Source organism: Schistocerca cancellata, chromosome 2, assembly GCF_023864275.1.
Source record: "Schistocerca cancellata isolate TAMUIC-IGC-003103 chromosome 2, iqSchCanc2.1, whole genome shotgun sequence".
Lineage (NCBI taxonomy): Eukaryota > Metazoa > Arthropoda > Insecta > Orthoptera > Acrididae > Schistocerca > Schistocerca cancellata.
This window is the reverse complement of record NC_064627.1, coordinates 384,507,333-384,533,610: the sequence shown is the minus strand read 5'-3', so window position 1 is coordinate 384,533,610 and position 26,278 is coordinate 384,507,333. Positions and strand designations below refer to the sequence as shown.

Sequence of the window (26,278 nt, the reverse complement as noted above, 5' to 3'; positions counted from 1 at the left end):
CGTCAGATCATCTTTCCGATATAAGGTATAGCCCCGTAAAGAAGGAGCATCAGTGGCCCGAAAATGTGTCTCTTGGAGACATAAGCACAAAGGGCACTCTCGTACAAGGAGTTGTAATTCGGCCACATGCGTCCTGAACCCATTCAGGTTCCACTGTAATATGGGAGCCAGTGATTAGGGTGGCTGAACTTTCACCCTTCCTCTGTGCTTCGGAGGAGAGCCCGTACCCGCCGGAGATTTATTCCTGGGGCGAGAAGATCGCCCCCGGTCGACATCAATGTCCATCAGCTCCGAGGACGACCCACGGGAGACGTCAGACAGTACGATGGCCTCGTCATCGGACCGACCCTGACTAGTCTCCTCAGGTGGCAAAACCTTCACCTTCGGCGTCTTTGTCTTGGAGGGCTTAGAATGTAGAGCCTTGTCAACAGGTGGAGCTTTACTCGTCTGGGCAGAAGGCGCCATAGGGGGAGACGCAGGAAGTACCCCAATGTCAGCAACCACAGCCTTGTCCGATGTTGCAGGGAGAGCCGCAGGATGCAAAACAACCGCAGCGGCACAAGTGCACTGGCAAACGCAGGTATTAGTGCTAACACTAGCAACCTCCGTTTGCGTAGCAACAGTGGCCATTTGTACCGGTTTCTTCAGAGCGGAAGCGAAAGATGTTGTAAACACACGAGGTTGCATGGCCTTAAAGAGCTTCTTGGCCTCACCATAGGGGATGCGCTTAGATGTTTTAATTCCTGTATCTTCCGTTCTTCGAGATAGATGGGGCAGACCCGGCTCCAGACAGGGTGACTCCCAGAGCAATTCATGCACTTCACAGGCGACGAACAATCGACTCCTTCATGGGCAGGCTGACCACATTTACCACAAGTGGCTATCCCATTGCACCCCAACGTAGCATGCCCAAAGCGCTGACATTTAAAACAGCGCATTGGGTTGGGGAAATATGGCCGTACTGGCAAACGTAAGAACCCCGTTTTAACATGCTCTGGGAGTCTCGGGCAACTGAACGTGAGAATAAACGAGTCGGATTTGACTAGGTCCCCATCGACTCGTTTCATAATATGCTGCACATCAACAATACCGTCATCAGCCCATTCAGATTTTAACTCATCTGTGGGGATATCCACCAAGTCCCTACATGTCACAACACCCTTACTATAGTTCAGAGTGGAGTGGAGCTCGGTCTCGATAGAGTACTCTCCGAGACAGGTTGCTTTCCGAAGAGAAGCGACTTGACGGGAACTAGAAGTCTCAACTAACAGAGTCCCATTGCGAAGTCGCTTCACAGATTTAAGTGTTCCTGCAAACCCCTCAAGACCCTTGTGGATATAAAAGGGAGAAACCCTCTCAAAGCTACCCTCCTTCCGTTTAATAATCAAAAACACGTTCTGATTATCAGCATGTGCTCTGTTACGACAGTCTGATAAATCTCGATCAACACCAGGCGCTGGAGGACTCGCAGCACGAAGTCGCTTCTTCGATGGGGTGTGTTTTCCTACCAGTGGCCCACCCAAGCCACTAGCAGGGGGAAATGTAGAGGTCGAAGGGTCCCACGAGCAGCTAGGGAACTAAAGGTCCGCTCAGACAGAGCCCCGCGTGCCTGAGTAAGCCTTATACAACTGGGGTGCGGCAGGTGCCCCAGAGGTTGTTCGCTTGCGACTGTTCCACCCCAACAGCCATGCATCTCATAGGCGCGGAGCACACCGGAAGATTGAGGGGTTTTTATAGAGGTTGTCCTTCCTCGCAATCCAGGCGGTCAAGCCAAGATTACCATTCCCCGCAGCACACAACATTCCACCGCCGCGCCATACGGTGGTCGCTGAAGCATGTCCAGGGGTTACAGTGACAGGAGACTGGCGGCGCTGACCAGTCCCCAGCTTAGGACCCCGGGGTCGCCAAGCCCGTACTCAGCAAATAAATGCTGAGCCCCTGGGGGCGCACTGTAATAACAGCAGAATGCTGGGTCATCTGGTTACCAACATACAATCTTACAGATCCATAACTCTGAACATTTAAACTAGCCAGTCAGATTATATTTTGGTCTATCATTACTGGTATTAAATTAAAACTTATTTTCATATTTTCATAGTTCCTTTCTTCAGCTTATGTTTTTCTCCTTTTACATTTTGTTTTTCACTGATAGTTTCCCTTTACTTTTGACAACGTTTCTGATTTTGTTTGCTATTTATAAACATTTCTTGACTAAGGTGTTGTCCAAGCTTATTCAAATTTTTTGACATCACCTCTCCACCTCTGAGTTCTTTTCAGTTTGTAACCTTATCTCTGATCTATAAATTAATTTTACCACCAGCTCATCACTAGTACGGGATTTTATCATATACAGGGTTATTACAAATGACTGAAGCGATTTCACAGCTCTACAATAACTTTATTATTTGAGATATTTTCACAATGCTTTGCACACACATACAAAAACTCAAAAAGTATTTTTAGGCATTCACAAATGTTCGATATGTGCCCGTTTAGTGATTCGGCAGACATCAAGCCGATAATCAAGTTCCTCCCACACTCGGCGCAGCATGTCCCCATCAATGAGTTCGAAAGCATCGTTGATGCGAGCTCGCTGTTCTGGCACGTTTCTTGGTAGAGGAGGCTTAAACACTGAATCTTTCACATAACCCCACAGAAAGAAATCGCATGGGGTTAAGTCGGGAGAGCGTGGAGGCCATGACATGAATTGCTGATCATGATCTCCACCACGACCGATCCATCAGTTTTCCAATCTCCTGTTTAAGAAATGCCGAACATCATGATGGAAGTGCGGTGGAGCACCATCCTGTTGAAAGATGAAGTCGGCGCTGTCGGTCTCCAGTTGTGGCATGAGCCAATTTTCCAGCATGTCCAGATACACGTGTCCTGTAACGTTTTTTTCGCAGAAGAAAAAGGGGCCGTAAACTTTAAACCATGAGATTGCACAAAACACGTTAACTTTTGGTGAATTGCGAATTTGCTGCACGAATGCGTGAGGATTCTCTACCGCCCAGATTCGCACATTGTGTCTGTTCACTTCACCATTAAGAAAAAATGTTGCTTCATCACTGAAAACAAGTTTCGCACTGAACGCATCCTCTTCCATGAGCTGTTGGAACCGCGCCGAAAATTCTAAGCGTTTGACTTTGTCATCGGGTGTCAGGGCTTGTAGCAATTGTAAACGGTAAGGCTTCTGCTTTAGCCTTTTCCGTAAGATTTTCCAAACCGTCGGCTGTGGTACGTTTAGCTCCCTGCTTCCTTTATTCGTCGACTTCCGCGGGCTACGCGTGAAACTTGCCCGCACGCGTTCAACCGTTTCTTCGCTCACTGCAGGCCGACCCGTTGATTTCCCCTTACAGAGGCATCCAGAAGCTTCAAACTGTGTATACCATCGCCGAATGGAGTTAGCAGTTGGTGGATCTTTGTTGAACTTCGTCCTGAAGTGTCGTTGCACTGTTATGACTGACTGATGTGAGTGCATTTCAAGCACGACATACGCTTTCTCGGCTCCTGTCGCCATTTTGTCTCACTGCGCTCTCGAGAGCTCTGGCGGCAGAAACCTGAAGTGCGGTTTCAGCCGAACAAAACTTTATGAGTTTTTCTACGTACCTGTAGTGTGTCGTGACCATATGTCAATGAATGGAGCTACAGTGAATTTATGAAATCGCTTCAATCATTTGTAATAGCCCTGTATTTTGCTGTCCATTATGATGCACAACATTTTTTTATGAACACTGGGTGAATCTCTTGATGTGGGGTTGTCTCTAATTCTCTTTCTTGCACCAAATTTACATTTATATTTTCAAATCAGTTTCCAAATACATTTTCTCGTGAAGAAACAACTTTTATCACCAAAAGCTTGATACTGATGTCTGTTTCTATTTCTACACTGTACTGTGCTTTTTCTTGGTTAGGCAGTTGATAAGGTGACTCCTTTTACTTGTACCATCTATGTTTCTTTCTTCCATGTTTTTTGAGCTAATATAATGTCATGTTGAACCACAGTCAAGTCCACATCGAAAACCAGAGTCATCAATGAAATACAGCACTTAGAAATGCAAGTTTATTATGAACACCAATGCACTGCCAGTGCAGAACTGAAATCCTGGACACACAATGTAGTTATTTATACAAATACACAATGTGATCAAAAGAATCCGGACACCCCCAAAAACATACGATTTTCATATTAGGTGCTTTGTGCTGCCACCTACTGCCAGGTATCCCGTATCAGTGACCTCAGTAGTCATTAGACATTGTGAGAGAGCAGAACGGGGCGCTCTGCGGAATTCAAATGTGGTCAGATGATTGGATGGCAGGTAACCATTTCCGCCGTACTGGATCGTACTTCCTCTTACACAATGCTCCATTTATTAACTGAATTTCTCCGTTAGTCGCTTCCTCCTTCAAGGCACCTATTGTTTTCAGCAGTGCTAGATCTTCTCTCTGTTCATCAGCGATGTCATCTAATGCAGCTTGTTGATGGTCCAAACAACTACACAGCACATTTTTTCAGTTATAGAGTAGTTTATTTTGGATTTGGGGAGTACTCTGGAAGCATAAGCTATCATATTTTCAGCCACTGCCTCAATTAGTATTAAGACAGCTTGTATCCCAAAACTGCCAGCATCAGTGTGGAGTACTGTCTCAGCACTCATGTCACACAATGCTCACATGTGCCTTTTATTTTCTCTTGATCGGACTGGACTACATCACCATCCATTAAGTGCCCCAAGATTTTTATCTCTTGGATGACGACGAGGCACCTTTTCTGATTCAGGTAAAGACCTGCAGTGTAAATGTGCTTCAACACAGTTTTCTGTTGTGGCTTAGATGTTCATCTAATGTCCGAAGGAGGCTGTCCATCGCTCATTTTAAGGCGGCTGGAGCGTTACACAGCCCAAACGGCATAAGTTTGAATGCATAGATGCCATCAGGAATTATAGAGGCAGTCTTTTCCCATTCAGCATCATCAACCTTGATATGCCAGCTCGGCAGTCTTCATGTCCAAAGTTGAAAAAGATTTTGCTTCTGTCAAGCAGTTTAGGTTGAGATCAATGTGCAGCAATCAACATAAATCTTTTTTCATGTTTTTGTTTGACTGTGAGTTGTTCACACAGAATCCCCATATGCTGCAGTTCTTCAGGAGGGCTATAGCAGAAAACCACAGACACTAAGGTTTGATGATTTTATCTTGTAGAATATTCTCCACTTCCTCCCCAGTTATCCATCATTCAGCCGGCGACACATTATATGAGCACCGGCTAATTGGCTGATGATCCCCAGTTGGGATACAGTGTTTTATCATGGGCTGTTTGGTCTCTCTTTTCGCCACTCCAGATCTGATGCAGAATGGCTATCACCACCATCTTGGTCAGGCTAGATTTTACTGGCAGTTCAATAGTAGTTTCCTGCCCTGTATTGTCTGTTGTGGTAGTGGGTGGAAGTCATGCAGGGTTCAATAGTGGCTTTGGATTGAGTTTGAGTCTGAATGCCTGACTCAGTTTACTCCTACAGCCAACTGTGACCCACCCAGCTGCCTTCAAATCACCTCCTGCCAACTTTCCAGAACTTTCTAACTCTAACCATCACTCTCCAAATCCCTAAATGTGGAAACCAATCCCACATCTGCAGAATTACCCACAATTTACCACCTAAAAACTGATTCTAACATTATAAAACTACCTGCCAACTACAGCTCCAACACTGTGGTTATGGACTACAGGAATTACCTGGGGGAAGGACTCTGCCGGCTATCAGATACTTCCACCTACATATCCTGCCACAATGGCCCCATTCCCAGAAATCTAGCAGGATCTCCAGTCTCTCCTCAAATCTTTAGGTTCATCCCAGAACCTCTTCCACCCAACTCGCCCCCCATAACTGCCCACACACCTACCTTATACATGCTTCCTGGAGTTCATAAAACCAACCACCCAGAACACTCCTTTGTTTACGGTTACTGTGCCTCCACATACAGAACATCTGCCCAACACCCATGGCCTTTCCACTATTCAACACTAACTTTCCCAAAGCCCAACTGACTCCAAAACTACAACTTTCTTTCTAGTCACCATTACCAACTATATCCTCACCCACAATTACTTCTCCTTTGAAGGCATTACCTAAAACCAAATTTGTGGTACGGCAATGAGTACGTCCATGGCACCATCCTATGCTAACCTATTCATGAACCGTGTAGAGGAATCCTACATAATCTCCCAGAATACCAAACCTATCATCTGGCTCTGATTCACTGATAACATCTTTACAATTTGGATCAAGAATGAGGACACCCAATCCAAATTCCTCCAGTACCTCTACACTTCCAGCCCTATTTGCTTCACCTTGTCTTCCTCAGCACAAGGGCCAACTTTCTCGATACTCCCATTCACCTCACCTCAAGGATGGCTACATCAGTATCTTTGTCCACATTGAATCTACCAACCACCAAGAATACCTTTATTTTGACAGGTGCCACCTATTCCACACTAACAAGTATCTTCCATACAACCTAGCCACTCACAGTTGGGGCATCTGTAGTGACAAGCAATCTGCCTCCAAATATGGCAACAGTCTCACCGTGGCCTTCACAGACCAAAATTACCCACTCCACTTCGTCTGGATACAGATCTCTATCCTCCCTAACCCTCCCACAGTGGTATTCCGTTGTTCACCAAACCTACACAGTATTCTCATCCATCCCTACTCCAGCCGCGTTCCTAACCCCTTGCCTCAGGTCTCATTTCTCTGTAACAGATATACATGCGTGGTCTGCCTACTATCAACTACTTCAGTTCTGTCACAGGCACCTCCTGCCCCACCAAAGTCAGGGTCATCGATGACAGCAGCCATGCGATCAACAAACAAAGCTGCAATTACTGTTCTGCATTGTATGGGGGCACAACAACTAACAAGCTGCCTGTCCACACGGATGACAACCACTAGCCTGTGGCCAGAGGCCAACTGGACCACCCACTTGCTGAAAATGCTGCCCAACACAATGTGCACTGTTTCACAGAATGTGCCATTTGGATTCTTCCCACCTACATCCGATTTTGCCGAGTTGTGCACATGCAAAATCTTGCTACAACATATCCACTTTGTTAGTCCCTATCCTCTTACCTGTGCCCCTTACAGCACGCACGCGCACACACACACACACACACACACACACACACACACACACACACACACACACACACACACACACACCTTCTATCTCGCCAATACACTTACAAGCCCATTCCTCTTTTCACTAAGGCCTCCCCCCCTCCCCCCCATCTCCCAATACACTCTTGTGATGCTGCACCTAGTAGCCCTATCCAGTCACCATCACGTCCCTGCACACTTCCACAGATAGCATCTTTCTGAACCTCTGCCCTGCTGTCCCTTCCCCTCCTCAACCCATGCCATCTCCATACCCTCACAACCCACCTCCGCATATTGTTGCTCATGTAAAACTCAATTGGGCCTCAGCAGTCAGAGACAGTAGCAGTGTCCGTGCACAGGCTTTTGTGTGTGTGTGTGTGTGTGTGTGTGTGTGTGTGTGTGTGTGTGTGTGTTCTGAGGAAGGACTTTGTGCAAAGTATTTTGTATTTCTAATATCCTTTTCACTGTGCATTTCTGTGACTCAAGACATCATATGTGAAATGTACTGTATTGATTGTAACAAAACTATTAACAATATACTGCCAAATTTCTGCACCACTGTCACTATTTTAAGTTAATTTTCGGAAGGACTGCATTTACTAACAGAATAAGTTTCTGACTAGTGTACTTCTGAAGAGATGAAAGTTTAAAAGATGCTTAAGTTTATTAATTGTGAACATCTTGACCAACACAGTCTACATTCAAGATAAGTGTTGAAATAGAGCTAGAATTTGGTAATCTAAGATTTCTGTCACCACAGCTGGCATATAGTGCTGTGAAATAACAATCCATAATAACAGAACACCTTCTGTATTATTATTATTATTATTATTATTAGTAGTAGTACTAGTAGTAGTAGTATTATCATTATCCAACAAATGAGATAGGATGGTAATGTCAAAGCTCCAAAACTATATCTTGAACAAGCAACTGTATGTTCAGTCTCGAAGTTTTCTGATTACCTGATTTGGACACTGTTGTATGCCGAAGTCTTTAACTTGTCCCACGACCCTCCCACATATTGTTCAGGAAATATTCTCAAATTTTTCAATTACACATAACTTTTCAACACTGATGTAGCATACATGAACCCTGTCCGCAATAGAATTCTTTTGTGGCCACCACATACTTTCAGAATGAATTGTTCACTCTGCAATGGAGTGACCACTGTTTTGGAACATACTGACAGATTAAAACTGTGTGCCACATCAGGGTTCAAGTCCCAGTCCAGCACACAGTTTTCATCTCCCAGAAAGTTTTAACACCTGTTTTGCTTTCAAAGGAAATGTTTATTTTTGAATCACAGAAAAACATTTTCCTTTTGCTGTTGCAATTATACAATTTTCTCTACGTTTTTCAAACCTAGCTTTTTTACTTTTTCATTTACAGAACCATGATGTATGTACTTTCTAGTGATCCATAAAAATTATTTTGTGAAAAATCAGATGCGCTGAGGGGACAATTTTGGCATTAACAAGAATCCTAGTTCTATACATGAACATTATTCAAATACTAATTCATAAACTTCAATAATATATAAAACTACCAAACCTCGTTACAGGATTTTCAAAACTTTCAACCTCTTTCTTGATTTGCTTCAATCGCAGATAATATTTTGTAAGTGAGTAGGTAACTTCTACAGGAACTTCTCCATCTTCTGTGAGTTCAGAGTCAAGAGATTCCATATTTTGTTTTATGTCTTTCGCTTCTTGCAAGAGGGACCGTAAGTATTCCCATTTCTCACGGCATATGGCATCGGACTGCATTACTTCAAGTCTGAAATAAAATATCCCTTTTGTTCTCATATGGTAAAGTAAAATGTTACAAAATGAAACAGAGATAGAAAGAAAAGTAACTTCACTACGTGCCACTTTGAGGAAATTAACAAGGACAAACAGATATTTAACATCTCCAATTAGTTTTCTTGTAAGTTCAACTACTTTGTGTGCATTGAGGAGGAAAACAGTACAGGATTTTGATGCTTGCTCATTGTTATGGCAGTTGTGAAAGCTTTGTGGGAATTCATAAAAAATATAATTAATGGGCACAGGAAAACCATGGTCAGTTTGAGTTAGTAATGATGGGAAAATACATGTTTACAAAATTTAATATACGACTCTGCTGTTAGCTGCTCTTCCATCATTCCTTTTAAAAACTACAGTGATGTGGGAACTAGTACTTCTACTAGCAACTAAATAAATGGTGGGCTATAATGAGAAGAGATTGCAATGTCACAAGCCACTTTACTGATGATACTAATACACGAGACACAAAAAATTCATGGGTGTACAGAAAACATATCAGCACATCACTCATATGAAGAATATACTCACAAAAATGGAGCTAATTACATTGGTCAACAGCATTTTTGTCACAAAGAATATGAATGGTATTTTTAGCTAAGTCATGATTACTGAATTAAAAATCAAAATCCATTTTTGCCTATTGAACTCCTACTGTATCTATAAAATAACTTTAAAATGCTGGGTGTTGGTTACTTTGGAATTGCTTGATTATTTTGTTGTTAATTTTTTGTGTGGATGTAATTGTTAGTAAACAAACAAAATATACCCAAGGAATTCCACACGGTCCTCAGTTCCGACATTCACTAACGGATTATGAAGGAGGTCGATGAGTCATGCTTATGTTGCATCGCACTGTGTCATGTTTGACGCATCAGTCTCAGTAGTGAGAGAGCCCTTACCTCGTGAAGTGAGTTGCTGTAGGTTCTTGAAGATTTGAGTTTAGTGCAAATTCAGACGGGGAAATGACCCATACCTATATAAATAACCCAAATTCTTTTTCTTATATCTATGGTGAGTTAACTATGAAATAGAAAAAATGAAAACTTAATCTTCTTGCGAAAAGCACTATGAACTTTATTCTGAGTGCGAGGTTGGTGACTGAACAAAAAAGGGCCCTGCTGTTTGACCTGTGTTATACTCCTGATAGGCTGGTTAAAAGCATCATGTCACGTGTCCTTCGGTGCCCCATGATTTGGAGAGAACCAAAGGATCACATAACAGACTTATTTTTGTGTGACAAAATAGTTAGAATCACCTCTAAAACAAAGAAAACTGTCAACATGTTACAGTTGTCGAACTACCTGCTGGACCTTATAAGTAAATGTTCCTGAGGCAAAGTATCACAGGAAGTCAGGAAGAATATATTATTAGATATGTTTATTCACATTTATTTACTCTTACGTTGATTAATTTGTGTACTGATACATGTTTTTGTTTTCCTATATGATGTGATCATGTACAGAAACCAGTATCACTTGGAAACTGCGGCAGGTACAGACATTCTGAAATTACATCTGGAATTAGGGACAAAATATCTTCCAGAAACAGTGCGTTTTGTTTCTGTGACTGAAAAAAAAAATTGTTTGTTGAACAGTGAGTTATGGGTTATAGAAGATTTTTGATCAGGTATCCATGCAAGATGGACTGCAAGGTCAGAAGGAAGAATTTCTGACAAATATAAAGAACCAAAAATTACAAAGTATGATGTCCTCATTATGTATTAGTTGAATGTTCCAGCACAACATGAAAAAGACTAATTAATTGTGACTTCCATGTTTTACATCAACCATTGTTTTGCACAAAAAATTAGACACACTTCTTTTTTCTCTGAAGAGCATAAAAAACTGTTACAGGACTCTTAAAGAATTACAGTTTATTTCTCCATATTACAAGATTTCATCCCTAGCTTTCACACATCTGACTATTACTGTATATAATAAAAATTACTGACCCTCTACTGTACAGTCCATCAATACGCACAACTATTTTCTCATGAATATAATAAAGGGAAACATTTCACGTGGGAAAAATATATCTAAAAACAAAGATGATGTGACTTACCAAACGAAAAGTGCTGGCGGGTCGATAGACACACAAACAAACACAAACATACACACAAAATTCAAGCTTTCGTAACAAACGGTTGCTTCATCAGAAAGAGGGAAGGAGAGGGAAAGACGAAAGGATGTGGGTTTTAAGAGAGAGGGTAAGGAGTCATTCCAATCCCGGGAGTGGAAAGACTTACCTTAGGGGGAAAAAAGGACAGGTATACACTCGCACATACACACATATCCATCCGTCCATACACAGACACAAGCAGACATTTGTAAAGGCAAAGAGTTTGGGCAGAGATGTCAGTTGAGGCGGAAGTACAGAGGCAAAGATGTTGTTGAAAGACAGGTGAGGTATGAGCAGCGGCAAATTGAAATTAGCGGAGATTGAGGCCTGGCGGATAACGAGGAGAGAGGATATACTGAAGGGCAAGTTCCCATCTCCCGAGTTCTGACAGGTTGGTGTTAGTGGGAAGTATCCAGAAACCCGGACGGTGTAACACTGTGCCAAGATGTGTTGGCCGTGCACCAAGGCATGTTTAGCCACAGGGTGATCCTCATTACCAACAAATACTGTCTGCCTGTGTCCATTCATGCGAATGGACAGTTTGTTGGTGGTCATTCCCACATAGAAAGCTCCACAGTGTAGGCAGGTCAGTTGGTAAATCACGTGGGTGCTTTCACATGTGGCTCTGCCTTTGATCATGTACACCTTCCGGGTTACAGGACTGGAGTAGGTGGTGGTGGGAGGGTGCATGGGACAGGTTTTACACCGGGGGCAGTTACAAGGGTAGTAGCCAGAGGGTAGGGAAGGTGGTTTGGGGATTTTATAGGGATGAACTAAGAGGTTCCGAAGGTTAGGTGGACGGCGGAAAGACACTCTAGGTAGAGTGGGGACGATTTCATGAAGGATGGATCTCATTTCAGGGCAGGATTTGAGGAAGTCGTATCCCTGCTGGAGAGTCACATTCAGAGTCTGATCCAGTCCCGGAAAATATCCTGTCACAAGTGGGGCACTTTTGGGGTTCTTCTGTAGGAGGTTCTGGGTTTGAGGAGATGAGGAAGTGGCTCTGGTTATTTGCTTCTGTACCAGGTCGGGGATACGACTTCCTCAAATCCTGCCCTGAAATGAGATCCATCCTTCATGAAATCCACCCCACTTTACCAAGAGTGTCTTTCCGACGTCCACCTAACCTTCGTAACCTCTTACTTCATCCCTATGAAATCCCCAAACCACCTTCCCTACCCTCTGGCTCCTACCCTTGTAACCGCACCCGGTGTAAAACCTGTCCCATGCACCCTCCCACCACCACCTACTCCAGTCCTGTAACACGGAAGGTGTACACGATCAAAGGCAGAGCCACGTGTGAAAGCACCCACGTGATTTACCAACTGACCTGCCGACACTGTGAAGCTTTCTATGTGGGAATGACCACCAACAAACTGTCCATTCACATGAATGGACACAGGCAGACAGCGTTTGTTGGTAATGAGGATCACCCTGTGGCTAAACATGCCTTGTTGCACGGCCACACATCTTGGCATAGTGTTACACCGTCCGGTTTATCTGGATACTTCCCACTAACACCAACCTGTCAGAACTCCGGAGATGGGAACTTGCCCTTCAGTATATCCTCTCTTCTCGTTATCCGCCAGGCCTCAATCTCCGCTAATTTCAATTTGCCGCCGCTCATACCTCACCTGTCTTTCAACAACATCTTTGCCTCTGTACTTCCGCCTCAACTGACATCTCTGCCCAAACTCTTTGCCTTTACAAATGTCTGCTTGTGTCTGTGTATGTACGGATGGATATATGTGTGTGTGTGTGTGTGTGTGTGTGTGTGTGTGTGTGCGCACCTGTTTTCCCCCAGGTATGTCTTTCCACTCCCGGGATTGGAATGACTCCTGACCCTCTCCCTTAAAACCCACATCCTTTCGTCTTTCCCTCTCCTTCCCTCTTTCCTGATGAAGCAACCGTTTGTTACGAAAGCTTCAATTTTGTGTGTATGTTTGTGTGTCTATCGACCTGCCAGCACTTTCGTTTGGTAAGTCACATCATCTTTGTTTTTAGATATACAACTATTTTATCAATCACATACTACATTCTTTCCAAGAGTTACCCATTCTTTCAGGCCACACAGAGTGTTTACTGATCTACAGTTTCTAGTATTCTATGTCTATGTAGCAATAGCACAAGAATTGAAGTGCTTTACTTCACTTTTAATTGCTCGGAATGCACAATCAGGTCATGTAATAAAGGTTTGGAGAAGTAAGGCTCTCAGGTTTCTGACTTTGCTTTGTCCACATGTGAAAACAAGACAAAAACGAAAAGTAAGGTACTATCAATGGTGATTGTATATTTTACATTGAGCACTCACAGACATTGAATGGGCATAATAGGAACTAGCTGGACTTGATTCACCATACACTCACTGGCAGATATGTAATTTAGTTGCTCTAGTTTGGTAGTACTGAGTGATTAAAGGAGTGCTCTTCCTGTGCCTGACCAGCAGGAGTGGGAACGTGTTACACGTATATGGATATAGGGGATGTGTGACCTGTCTTGGGACAAGGTTGAGACAGTAGTTTAATACAAATACTGCAAAAGTTCAAATTACTAACTCTCCAGGCTACTATGTCCCAGAAGACTATACCATAATAGTCCTGATACATTTGGTTTCAGTCTGTAAAGGCCTTGGCGAGGTCTTCAGCATACTTCAAGAATAGCTGTTTGTTTGGAATGAAGCATACCCTCCCCATTACTTCCAAAGTGGATTTTGCAAACCACCAATCACAGCTCGAAAATAACTAACATTCATAATTGTACTACCAGAAGGAGAAATGATTTCCTTTATCTTTGACTCAACTTTAATGTAACATAGAAAGGAATGAGGTATCAAATAACAGAAATCTCCCATCACCAGCCAGGGATGCCAATAATTTAGTAGATAACAAAATTAACTTCAAAAACACAAACTGAAATTATATTTGCTTCACTACTCTGTGAGGGTGTTACAGACCAGGGAAAGGAGTGAGTTTGAGTCTAATGTTGAGGGTTGCATACCTTAGAAATCAATGTGCTGCTGTTAGGTCACTGCTATACTGGCTGCTTCATTCGTACTGTAGTTATGTGAGTATGACGAGTCTGAGAACAATGACACAGCAATTGCTTCCCACTTGTTAACTTGTTCTCTCTTAATGAAGGTGCACACGTGTAAGGCAAATTGTGACTTAGTAAGGAAGTTGAGTGCATGATCTTGCTGTTGTAAGGTGGCATGGACAGGGCAAACAACATCATTACTGGTACCAGGTGGCCTGTAACTAACCTGTGTTTTGCCAGGCTGTGGAGGGTGCAAGACAAAAATTAAGTGATATAGTGTATACAACTGCAAATGTGCTGCAATACAGGAAGAGTGATGTCTGGAAAAAGTTCAGTGTTGTAGTCCACTCTTCAGACAAAAAAATCTACAAAGTTTGTTCACTGCAAACAAAATAGTTGTATTTTCACACTATCACGAGAAAAAATATTTGCTCCAATGAATGAATACAGGGTACAGAACAATGTCATTCTTATGTCCTGCAACCAAAAAGCATGCTACTTGTTCATTCTTTAGTCTTTTCTCAGCTAATAGAAAGTTGGGTCGCTTATCATTCTTTCCACAAACTTTTTCAATTTTTAAAAAAATTATTAATCACCATTCAGACAATGCACTTCATTCCTGTGTCCTGTTTCCTTGGTACTGTCATCATGTGCTTGGTAACATCTCAGAAGTTTATGTTAATGTAATTGTCAAACATTCTCTGAATAGAGAATAAGTATTTTAAAAAAAATATAGTATTCCTTAAAAAAGTTTTACACACACACACACACACACACACACACACACACACATATATATATATATATATATATATATATATATATATATATATATATATATATATATATATATATATATATATATATATATATATATATATATATATATATATATAATAGAAGGAAACATTCCATGAAGGAATCATTAATTTTCTTTGTTTTTAGATATATATACATATTTACACAGATATATATTCACTTACACATATACAGGGTGATTCAGCTGTCCAACCACAATGTCATAGCTGCCCTTCATAATCCACGTGTGAGATTTTCATATTCCCTCACTCACTACTAGCATACTATTAGTCCCAAGTAATAAATGAGCAGGACTTTTTTGTACAAAATTCAATGTAGGCCTAGTTAAATTTTGTACTACGATACATTTTCACTGGAGGCTACAGTTTTCGTGTTATTCAAGGAAAATGTACAAAAGTGACCTTCAAATGCACTTCCACCCCGCACTCACCCCTCACCAGCCAGGATTTTTAATACGTTGTTTGTGGCACTCCCTCCTACCGCTGTACAAAAAATTTTTTAACGCAAGAACTATGGTATTCCCGATATTCAACCTTTTTCGGTCTCAACTGATTGGGCTGTTACACCACCAGCATAGTTTGCTACTTCGATAACAGTAATTTTTAATGTTACCGTGAGGATCATGATCAAAAAATTACTTTGGCGAATGTCAGACTAAAGCTTATTACATTGACAGTTCAATCAAAATTTAACATTTAGAAGCACAGTAGTTCTATAGGGGTCAGGTCAAATGTATATAATGATGTACATGTTAACTTTCTGCTGTTAAAAGTCACAAAAAATGTTAGGTAAAATTTACACAAATGTTAGTTTTATGATTTGTAAGTACACGACTAACCGACGATATAACTAGGCCAGTCAATGAACATCAAAAAGGGTCAAATGTGGGAAGTAATACGTGCAGCCGCAAACATTTGTACAGTGGTAGGAGGGAGTCCTGTGACATACTATAAACACTATTTTTTTTTTTTTTTTTTGTGTGTGTGTGTGTGTGTGTGTGTGTGTGTGTGGGGGGGGGGGGGTTTGAAGATCACTTTTGTACATTCTTCTCCAAGAACTCAAAAACTGTGGCATCTGGTGAAAATGTATTCATGTACAACATGTAACTACATTACATTTTCTATACAAAGGTCCACTTAATTTTTTTCTGTAGGACTAATAATTTGCACATAGCGAGTGGGAGATATGAAAATCTCATGTGGGGCTAATGAAAGATGAAGGCCAGCTATATCATTGCCGGATGCTTGAAACGACAGTGGTAGAGGCAGTTGACAACCCCCCCCCCCCCCCCCATACGCAAAAAAACCACCACTGCCAACAAAAGCGACAACTAAAAACTATACCCTGAATCTACCAGGTCAAAAAGGATTTAGAAAAGGCTCATGTAAGTCCATCACCCCTTTAAACAAAAACTCAAGGGGCAAAAAATTAGCAAATGGGAAGTACTGCAGGAATGTAGTCTAGTCAGTGTCTGGCCAGGACCAACAGGACTGAAGAAAGAAAATGAATCCAACAAGAAAAAACGAGAGCTGCTTAGAAACGCCAATGACTGAAACATAATAGCTTTGCATAACATCAAATCAAACATAATAATACTAAAATAATAATTACAATAATAATAATAATAATAATAATAATAATAATAAACCCCGTGGAGGCCCGGGAAAAGAGTAGGCCTCCGGTATGTTCTGCCAGTCCTAAAAGGCGACGAAAAGAACAAACCACTAATAAGGCTAACCCCCCTTTTAGTGTGATTAGTTGGTTCAGGACAGAACTAATGAAGCCTTGCACAAGTGCTGTCATGGTTGGGAACGACGCTTGAACCCTATGCCTGTCCACAATGGTAACGACACTCCTAGCCACACGGAAAATGATTTAAATCCAAATAGAGGTGTTTTGCAGGATATGCTTCCTGCAACCACTATAGAAGGAAAACAAAGACAGAGGATAAGATGGTCAGATGAAGTTAATCGACACTTCATGTTCTGTTATTACCAAGCAACAAACTTGGGAACCAACACAACTGGATACAGATCACAAGTATACACAACATTTATTACCAGATACCCAGAATTAAAATTTTTAACAGAACAACGACTAGCCGATTAGATCCGTGTAATAATAAAAAATAACAGGATACCTCAGTCAGAATTAGAAAACATCAAACAACAAGTACAACAAAGACCGGAACAACATAATGTGCAATCAGAAGAAGAAGAATAAACAGTAATGGACTCAAACATCCCAGAGCAAACAAACAAAGAACACGCATCAATTAAACAATCAGAGGAAAACGAAATCTTAAGACAGCTACCAGAACAAGCACAAAAAGAACACGAAGTGATACACATGTTAGATATAGAAGAAAAATTTCAGCTGACATATATAGAATACAAAGACACAAATACAGACATTAGACCATTTTTGCACAGATCACCAAATAACCCACAAGTCGAAACAACAATAATAACTATCAACACAATCATACACAAAAAATAAATGAAAATACAACTATGGAAGAGTTACTGGTTTATAGGGAGCACTCACTACACTAAATATACACACTAGGCAGAGATCAGAACCAACCAACACACAGAAGAAACCCACAAAACCAGCATGGCAACACAGGCTACAGATCAGAATAGAAAAACTGAGAAAAGACATCGGACAGCTAACACAATTTATAAGAAATTAAATATCAGACAAAAAACGAAAAAGGTTAGGTAACATCTCACAAGAAGAAGCGATAGAGCAATTAGATGAAAAGAAGCAGAAATTACAAGCATTGGCCAAACGACTTAGAAGATACAAAAAAAAGTGAAAATAGAAGGAAACAAAACCAAACATTCAACACAAACCAAAAGAAATTTTACCAGACATTAGATAACACACACATTAAAATAGACAATCTACCAAACATAACAGACATGGAACACTTCTGGAGCAACATATGGTCAAACCGAGTACAACGTAACAGGCATGCATGGTGGATACAAGCAGAAACAGACACATACAAGATGATACCACAAATGCCTGAAGTGATAATTTTGCAACATGAAGTCACCCGAGCAATTAATTCTACTCACAGCTGGAAAGCCCCTGGAAAAGATAAAATAGCAAATTTCTGGCTAAAGAAGTTCACCTCAACACATTCACATCTAACTAAATTATTTAACATATCTAAAAACAAAGATTTTGAGACTTACCAAACAAAAGCGCTGGCAGGTCGATAGACACACAAACACACACACAAAATTCGAGCTTTCGCAACCCCCGGTTGCTTCGTCAGGAAAGAGGGAAGGAGAGGGTAAGGAGTCATTCCAATCCCGGGAGCGGAAAGACTTACCTCAGGGGGAAAAAAGGACAGGTATACACTCGCGCACACACACACATATCCATATTCCACACTTAATATCCAAACAAATTCAAATAATATCACATCACAGCCAATACAGATTAAGCGTGGAACATACCAAGGAGACTCATTAAGTCCTTTCTGGTTCTGCCTTGCTCTGAACCCACTATCCAACATGCTAAATAATACAAATTATGGATACAATATTACTGGAACATACCAACACAAAATCACACACTTGCTATACACGGATGATCTAAAACTACTGGCAGCAACAAATCAACAACTCAACTAATTACTAAAGATAACAGAAGTATTCAGCAATGATATAAATATGGCTTTTGGAACAGACAAATGTAAGAAAAATAGCATAGTCAAGGGAAAACACACTAAACAAGAAGATTATGTATTGGATAACAACAGCGACTGCATAGCGAGCAATGGAAAAAACAGATGCCTATAAATATCTAGGATACAGACAAAAAATAGGAATAGATAATACAAATATTAAAGAAGAACTAAACGAAAAATATAGACAAAGACTAACAAAAATACTGAAAACAGAATTGACAGCAAGAAACAAGACAAAAGCTATAAATACTTATGCTATACCAATATTGACCTACTCATTTGGAGTAGTGAAATGGAGTAACACAGACCTAGAAGCACTCAATACACTTACACGATCACAATGCCACAAATATAGAATACATCACATACATTCAGCAACAGAAAGATTCACATTAAGCAGAAAGGAAGGAGGAAGGGGATTCATCGACATAAAAAACCTACATTGTGGACAGGTAGATAATTTAAGAAAATTCTTTCTAGAACGAGCAGAAACTAGCAAAATACACAAAGCAATCACTCATATGAATACATCGGCTACACCACTGCAATTTCATAACCACTTCTACAACCCTTTAGATCACATAACATCAACAGATACAAAGAAAGTAAACTGGAAAAAAGAAAAAACTACATGGCAAGCACACGTATCATCTAACACAGCCACACATTGATCAAGACGCATCCAACACATGGCTAAGAAAAGGAAATATATACAGTGAGACGGAAGGATTCATGATTGCAATACAGGATCAAACAATAAACACCAGATATTACAGCAAGCATATTATTAAAGATGCCAATACCACAACAGATAAATGCAGATTTTGCAAACAACAAATAGAAACGGTAGATCACATCACAAGTGGATGTACAATACCAGCAAATACAAAATACCCCAGAAGACACGACAATGTAGCAAAAATAATACATCAACAACTTGCCATACAACATAAACTAATAAAACAACACGTTCCCACATACAAGTATGCACCACAAAATGTACTGGAGAATGATGAATACAAATTATACAGGAACAGAACCATTATAACAGATAAAACACCACCACATAACAAACCTGACATCATTCTCATCAATAAAAAGAAGAAATTAACACAACTAATCGAAATATCCATACCCAATACAACAAATATACAGAAGAAAACAGGAGAAAAAACTGAAAAATACATCCAACTGGCTGAGGAAGTCAAGGACATGTGGGATCAAGATAAAGTTGACATTGTACCAATTATACTATCAACTACAGGAGTCATACCACACAATATCCACCAGTACATCAATGCAATACAGCTACATCCAAACATATATATACAACTACAGAAATCTGTAATTATTGATACATGTTCAATTACTCGAAAGTTCCTAAATGCAATGTAACATATACTGCACAGTTAAAAGGAAGTCACACTTGATCAAGGTCCGCGTCACTTTCCATTTTTAACCAGACAAAACGTCTGAGAAAGGAAAGAAATAATAATAATAATCACTTATAAACAGAAAAATATTTACTACTAACTAGTCAAGTCTTTGTACTGGTATGTAATCATCATCATGCTCAACGATTGCTAATGTAGCACCACAGCCTCGAGCCCTCTGTTATACTTGCAAACTCATGTGCTCAATCTCATTTCTACGATGGTAGAGTTCATTTGCATCCAGCACAAGAAAAGTAATGAGTTTACAGTTATAAATAGGCAGTGGCAAAGACTTACGAGTTGAATCTCCAAGCGCATTGAGATGGTGGTTTCGGAGATGACATTGTAGGACCCGCTGGTGAGTTTAAAGTTAGTATATGGAGTTCATTTCCAATTTCTAGTGTGTGTTGTTTCCACATTCTAGAAAGGTCACAATTAAGATCTGCAGAACAAATGTACAGCTAAATAACTTACTATTCTAGCCTGGTCACTGGAATTCATAGCCCACTGAGGGTAGTGATGGGAACAACTGAATGAAATCCTTTCGATTAATTTGGTTGTTGGGAAACAGGCGACTCATTCGGTTGTAGTTTTACGTATCAGTTGAATTATTCATTCACTTTTTTGAGTGAAACCAGTCTGTGGGAGCAACCAATGAAAACAGTTGATCAGTTAGTCAGACCATTCATTCAATCATTCTTTTGAATGAACCAGTTTGTGGGAGCAACCAAATGGAAACAGTTAAGTCAGTCAGTTGTAACTTTGTGTGTACATTGGATTATTATTCATTCTTTCTTTTCAAGTGAAAATAGTCAGTAGATTTTCTGTCAGTTGAACCATATATTCATTATTTCAACTGAAACCATCTTTGTTTTAGATGACTCAGCTATCCAGTCATTCTCCTGAGTGAAATCAGCCAGTAGTATTTTCATTACTTGAACTAAAGCAGTACTACATTATTCTGCCAGAGGGTAGTCCTACCTCCTAGTTAAGTGAAGACATCTCAGAGGGTACACCAAATATAAAATAAGCATTGTACATAGTCAGTTAATTATGTAGAGATGAGGACGACTTTTCTTTTCATCACTTAACCTTTAACTACACGGGTGGGGTCTCAGCAGATGCCACGTTACATTTTTGGTTTATAATTGCCATTGTTTGTGCACTACAGACTTGTCACTGTAGGTATTCTCAGTGTGCTGCTGACGCTTGCAACAGGTGGACGTGCGCTGCGCTCTCGCAATAGTAAGTGCCTGTTTTTCATTGTTGGGGTACCTTTTTTTTTAAGGGCACAAAACTGCTATGGTCATTAGCGCCCGGTCTGTGACTTAGGAAACAGTAAAAAACCGAAAACGGAAACCAGCAGCAATGGGAACGAAAGTCATAAAATTGGAGAAACTAAAAGCAGAAGGAAGGCTTAAAAATCCACTACAGAAAGGGGTTGGTTGTCCCAAAAAAAGCTTCAAATGACTGACGTCATTTCACTGGCTCTAATGAACTCTAGAATGCGATCGGCCAAGTGCGTGTCATCTGCTAACATTGACGATATATCAGGCGACAGCTGTAGACGGGCGCGTAACGGATTAAAATAGGGGCACTCAATTAAAAGGTGTCTTACCGTCCACAGCTGAGAGCAGTGGGGACAGAGTGGGGGAGGATCGCCACTTAAAAGATGTCGATGGCTAAAAAGACACTGCCCTATCCAGAGTCTAGTTAAAATTACCTCCTCCCGACGACGCGTTCGGGAGGAAGAGGTCCAAGCACAAGGAAGAGCTTTCACGTCCCGCAATTTATTTTGGGGAAGTGTCGACCAATGCGCGTGCCATAAATGAACAACACGACGACATAAAACTCTCCGTAGATTGGCGAAGGGAATTGATTGAATAACTGGCCGAAGAAGAGAGACTGCAGCCTTGGCTGCAATATCGGCCGCCTCATTTCCACAGATACCAACGTGTCCCGGGAGCCAGAGGAACGCCACCGAGACGCCCCCCAGGTGGAGCAAGCGCAGACAGTCCTGAATCCGGTGGACCAGAGGGTGCACAGGGTAATGAGCTTGGAGACTGAGGAGAGAGCTGAGAGAATCTGAGCAGATAACGTAGTGTATCCGCCGATGGCGGCGGATGTAGTGGACAGCCTGGAGAACAGTGTAAAGCTCCGCAGTATAAACCGAACACTGGTCGGGAAGCCGAAAGTAATTTGGAGTGTCGCCAACAATATAGGCACTCCCTACACCTAACGATGTTTTCGAGACGTCGGTGTAAATAAATGTGGCGTCCGTCATTTGTGAACATACAGCAGCAAATGCCCGACGATAAACAAGTGAAGGGGTACCATCCTTGGGAAATCGACAAAGGTCTCGGAGCAGGCAGATCCGGGGACGGAGCCAAGGCGGTGCTGTACCCCAAGTTGTCAAGAAGGTTTTAGGAAAGCGGAAAGAAAGAGAATGGAGCAGTTGACGGAAGCGGACTCCCGGTGGTAGTAGGGAGGAGGGGCGGCCTGCATACCCTACATCAAAGGAGGCGTCAAAAAAAAATGTCATGGGCTGGATTAGCAGGCATGGAAGACAGATGGCTTGCATAACGACTCAGAAGGACTGCTCGCCGATTGGACAGCGGAGGTTCAGCAGTCTCAGCATAAAGGCTTTCCACAGGGCTGGTGTAAAAAGCTCCAGACACTAAACGTAATCCACGGTGGTGGATAGAGTCGAAACGCCGAAGAATAGACGGCCAAGCAGAGGAGTAGACTATGCTTCCATAGTCCAATTTCGAGCGCACGAAGGCGCGATAGAGGCGGAGAAGGACCACTCGGTCCGCTCCCCAGGAGGTACCATTCAGGACACGAAGGGTGTTGAGGGATCGCAGACAGCGAGCCGAAAGATAGGAAACGTGGGAGGACCAGCACAGTTTTTTGTCAAACATAAGACCCAAGAATTTAGCGACGTCCGAAAACGGAAGGTTGACAGGTCCTAGATGTAAGGAGGGTGGAAGAAACTCCTTACGTCGCCAAAAATTAACACAAACGGTCTTACTGGGAGAAAAACAGAAGCCGGTGTCGATGCTCCAAGAGTGGAGGCGATCGAGACATCCTTGAAGACGTCGTTCAAGAAGGCTGGTCCGTTGAGAGCTGTAGTAGATCGCAAAATCGTCCACAAAGAGGGAGCCCGAGACATCAGGAAGGAGACAATCCATAATTGGATTGATGGCAATGGCAAACAGTACAACACTCAGCACGGAGCCCTGGGGTACCCCGTTTTCTTGGGAGAAAGTACGGGAGAGAGTAGTGTTCACCCGCACCATAAATGTGCGCTCTGCCATAAATTCGCGAAGAGAAAGGGGCAGCCGACCTCGAAAGCCCCAAGAGAACAGTGTGCGGAGGATACCTGTCCTCCAACAGGTATCGTATGCTCTCTCCAGATCAAAAAATATTGCTACTGTTTGGCGTTTCCGGAGAAAATTATTCATGATATAAGTGGAGAGAGCAACAAGATGGTCAACTGCAGAACGATGCTTTCGGAATCCGCATCGGGCAGGTGTTAAAAGACTGCGGGATTCCAGCCACCAAGCTAAACGGTAATTCACCATACGCTCCAAAACCTTACAGACACTACTTGTGAGAGAAATGTGGCGATAGCTGGAGGGGAGATGTTTGTCCTTTCCAGGTTTCGGAACAGGAACGACGATAGCTTCCCGCCATCGTCTGGGAAAAGTACTATTGGTCCAAATTCGATTATAAAGGCGAAGGAGGTAACACAGACTATGGGTTGATAATTGCAGCAACATTTGGACGTGGATACCATCCGGTCCTGGGGCGGAGGAGCGAGAAGAAGAGAGTGCATGTTGGAGTTCCCGCATGGAGAAAACAGTATTGTAGCTTTCGCAATTTTGAGAGGAGAAAGAAAGAGGTCGCACTCCGCTGCACGTTTCTTCGGGAGAAACGCTGGCGGGTAATTTGAAGAGCTCGAAATCTCAGCAAAGTGCTGACCCAATGAGTTAGAAATTGCGACGGGGTCAACTAATGTATCATGCGCGACAGTGAGCCCAGAGACCGGGGAGAAACTAGGCGCGCCTGAGAACCGTCGAAGCCGACTCCAAACTTCCGAGGAGGGAGTGAAGGTGTTAAATGAGCTAATAAAGAATTTCCAGCTTGCCTTCTTGCTATCGCGGATGACACGACGGCATTGCGCTCGGAACTGCTTATAGCGGATACAGTTGGCCAAAGTAGGATGTTGGCGGAAAATGCGGAGAGCACGTCGCCGCTCACGTATTGCGTCACGGCATGCCTCGTTCCACCAAGGAACTGGGGGGCGCCGGGGAAATTCGGAGGTGCCTGGTATTGAACGTTCCGCAGCTGTAAGAATAACGTTGGTAATGTGTGTGACCTCATCGTCGACGCTGGGAAAGTGACAGTCATCGAATGTCGCTAGAGACGAAAAAAGTGTCCAGTCGGCCTGGGCAAACTTCCAGCGTCTCGGGCGCATATATGGCAGTTGAGGCTGCAGTCTAAGGACACATGGAAAGTGGTCACTCGAGTGTGTATCATCAAGGGCGAACCATTCGAAGCGCTGAGCTAGCGGAACAGTACCGACCGCAAGGTCCAAATGAGATAAATTTGTCGTGGAGGCAGACAAAAATGTAGGGACCCCAGTGTTGAGGCAAACTAGATCCGCTTGGTGGAAGACGTCTAGCAAGAGTGAGCCACATGGACAAGGATGTGGAGATCCCCAAAGCGGGTGGTGGGCACTGAAGTCCCCAACCAGCAAATAGGGGGGTGGAAGCTGACCAAGAAGATGAAGGAGATCAGCTCGTGCCATTGGTGTGGACGATGGAATGTATACAGTACAAAGAGAGAACGTGTATCCAGAAAGGGAAAGACGGACGGCGACAGCTTGGAAGGAAGTGTTTAAGTGGATTGGGTGATAATGGAGAGTATCATGGTGAAGAATCATGAGTCGTCCATGGGCTGGAGTGCCTTCAACAGAGGGGAGATCATATCGGACGGACTGAAAATGAGGGAGAACAAAGCGGTCATGGGGACACAGCTTTGTTTCCTGAAGACAGAAGATGACCGGCGAGTAGGATCGTAAGAGGATTGACAATTCATCCCGATTGGCTCGAATGCCGCGGATATTCCAGTGGATAATGGACATAGGGTGAACACAAAATGGAGGAATGTGACGAAGGTTGCTGTCAACTCAACGACTGCTCAGAGCTTGCGACCGACAGCATGGAATGGCATTCAGCCGAAGGCAGAAGATCCTGATCCATAGGTTGTTCAGGAGCAGCTCCCGCCACCAGCAATCGGCTGGTTGATCGGCCGCCAGCAGTGCGCCTCGGCGACACAGAAGACGGCCGAGGGCGATTTCCGCCAGGTGGTGCTGTAGATGGGACACGCCTTGGTTGAGAAGGAGCTGAACTGGGTTTCTTTGTAGCCTTCTTGGGAGTATGATGTTTAGATGAAGGAGGAACTGATGGTTGTGAAGTTGGGGTATGTAAAAAATCTTCACGAGTATGCTCTTTTTTTGAAGTCTTGGTGTCTGACTTTTGGGCTCGAGATTTAGCAGAACCCGACGAAGGGTGAGCCAGAGAGTGGGCAGGCGAAAGTGGTGAGGTTGAACGGGCGATCTTTGCGCTGGCTGATCTGACGACCGTGGCACTAAAGGTGAGGTCGCAAGTCTGCGTGGCCGCTTCCTTTGTTGGCCGAGGAGAAGCAAGGACAGTGCTGTATTTTCCTGTCTGAGGCACGGTGGGCTGTCGACTGGCAAATAATTTTCGAGCAGCAAAGGTCGACACCTTTTCCTTCACTCTGATTTCCTGGATGAGCTTTTCGTCCTTAAAAACGGGGCAATCTCGAGAGGAAGCAGCGTGGTCACCCATACAGTTGATGCAGCGAGGGGATGGAGGTGGACAAGCACCCTCATGGGCATCCTTGCCACACGTAACACATTTGGCTGAATTGGAACAGGACTGGCTGGTGTGATTGAACCGCTGACACCAATAGCAACGCGTAGGGTTTGGGACATAAGGGCGAACGGAAATTATCTCATAGCCTGCTTTGATTTTGGATGGGAGTTGAACTTTGTCAAATGTCAAGAAGACAGTGTGGGTTGGAATGACGTTCTTGTCAGCCCTTTTCATAACTCTATGAACAGCCGTTACGCCCTGGTCAGACAGGTAGTGCTGAATTTCTTCGTCAGACAATCCATCGAGGGC

General features: G+C 42.7%; 1 protein-coding gene across 2 annotated transcripts in view; it reads right to left on the bottom strand.

Annotated features, from left to right (window-relative positions):
- Window positions 1-26,278, bottom strand: part of LOC126161797 (protein nessun dorma-like) — a 215,376-nt gene that overhangs the window by 70,246 nt on the left and 118,852 nt on the right. Inside the window, exon 4 of one of the 2 annotated variants that reach the window (XM_049917886.1) lies at window positions 8,704-8,928. The exons of the other annotated variant lie outside the window; for it this stretch is intronic. Within the exon in view, the coding sequence (XP_049773843.1) occupies window positions 8,704-8,928 (225 nt within the window). The remainder of the gene's footprint in view (window positions 1-8,703; window positions 8,929-26,278) is intronic. 2 annotated transcript variants of the gene reach the window in all.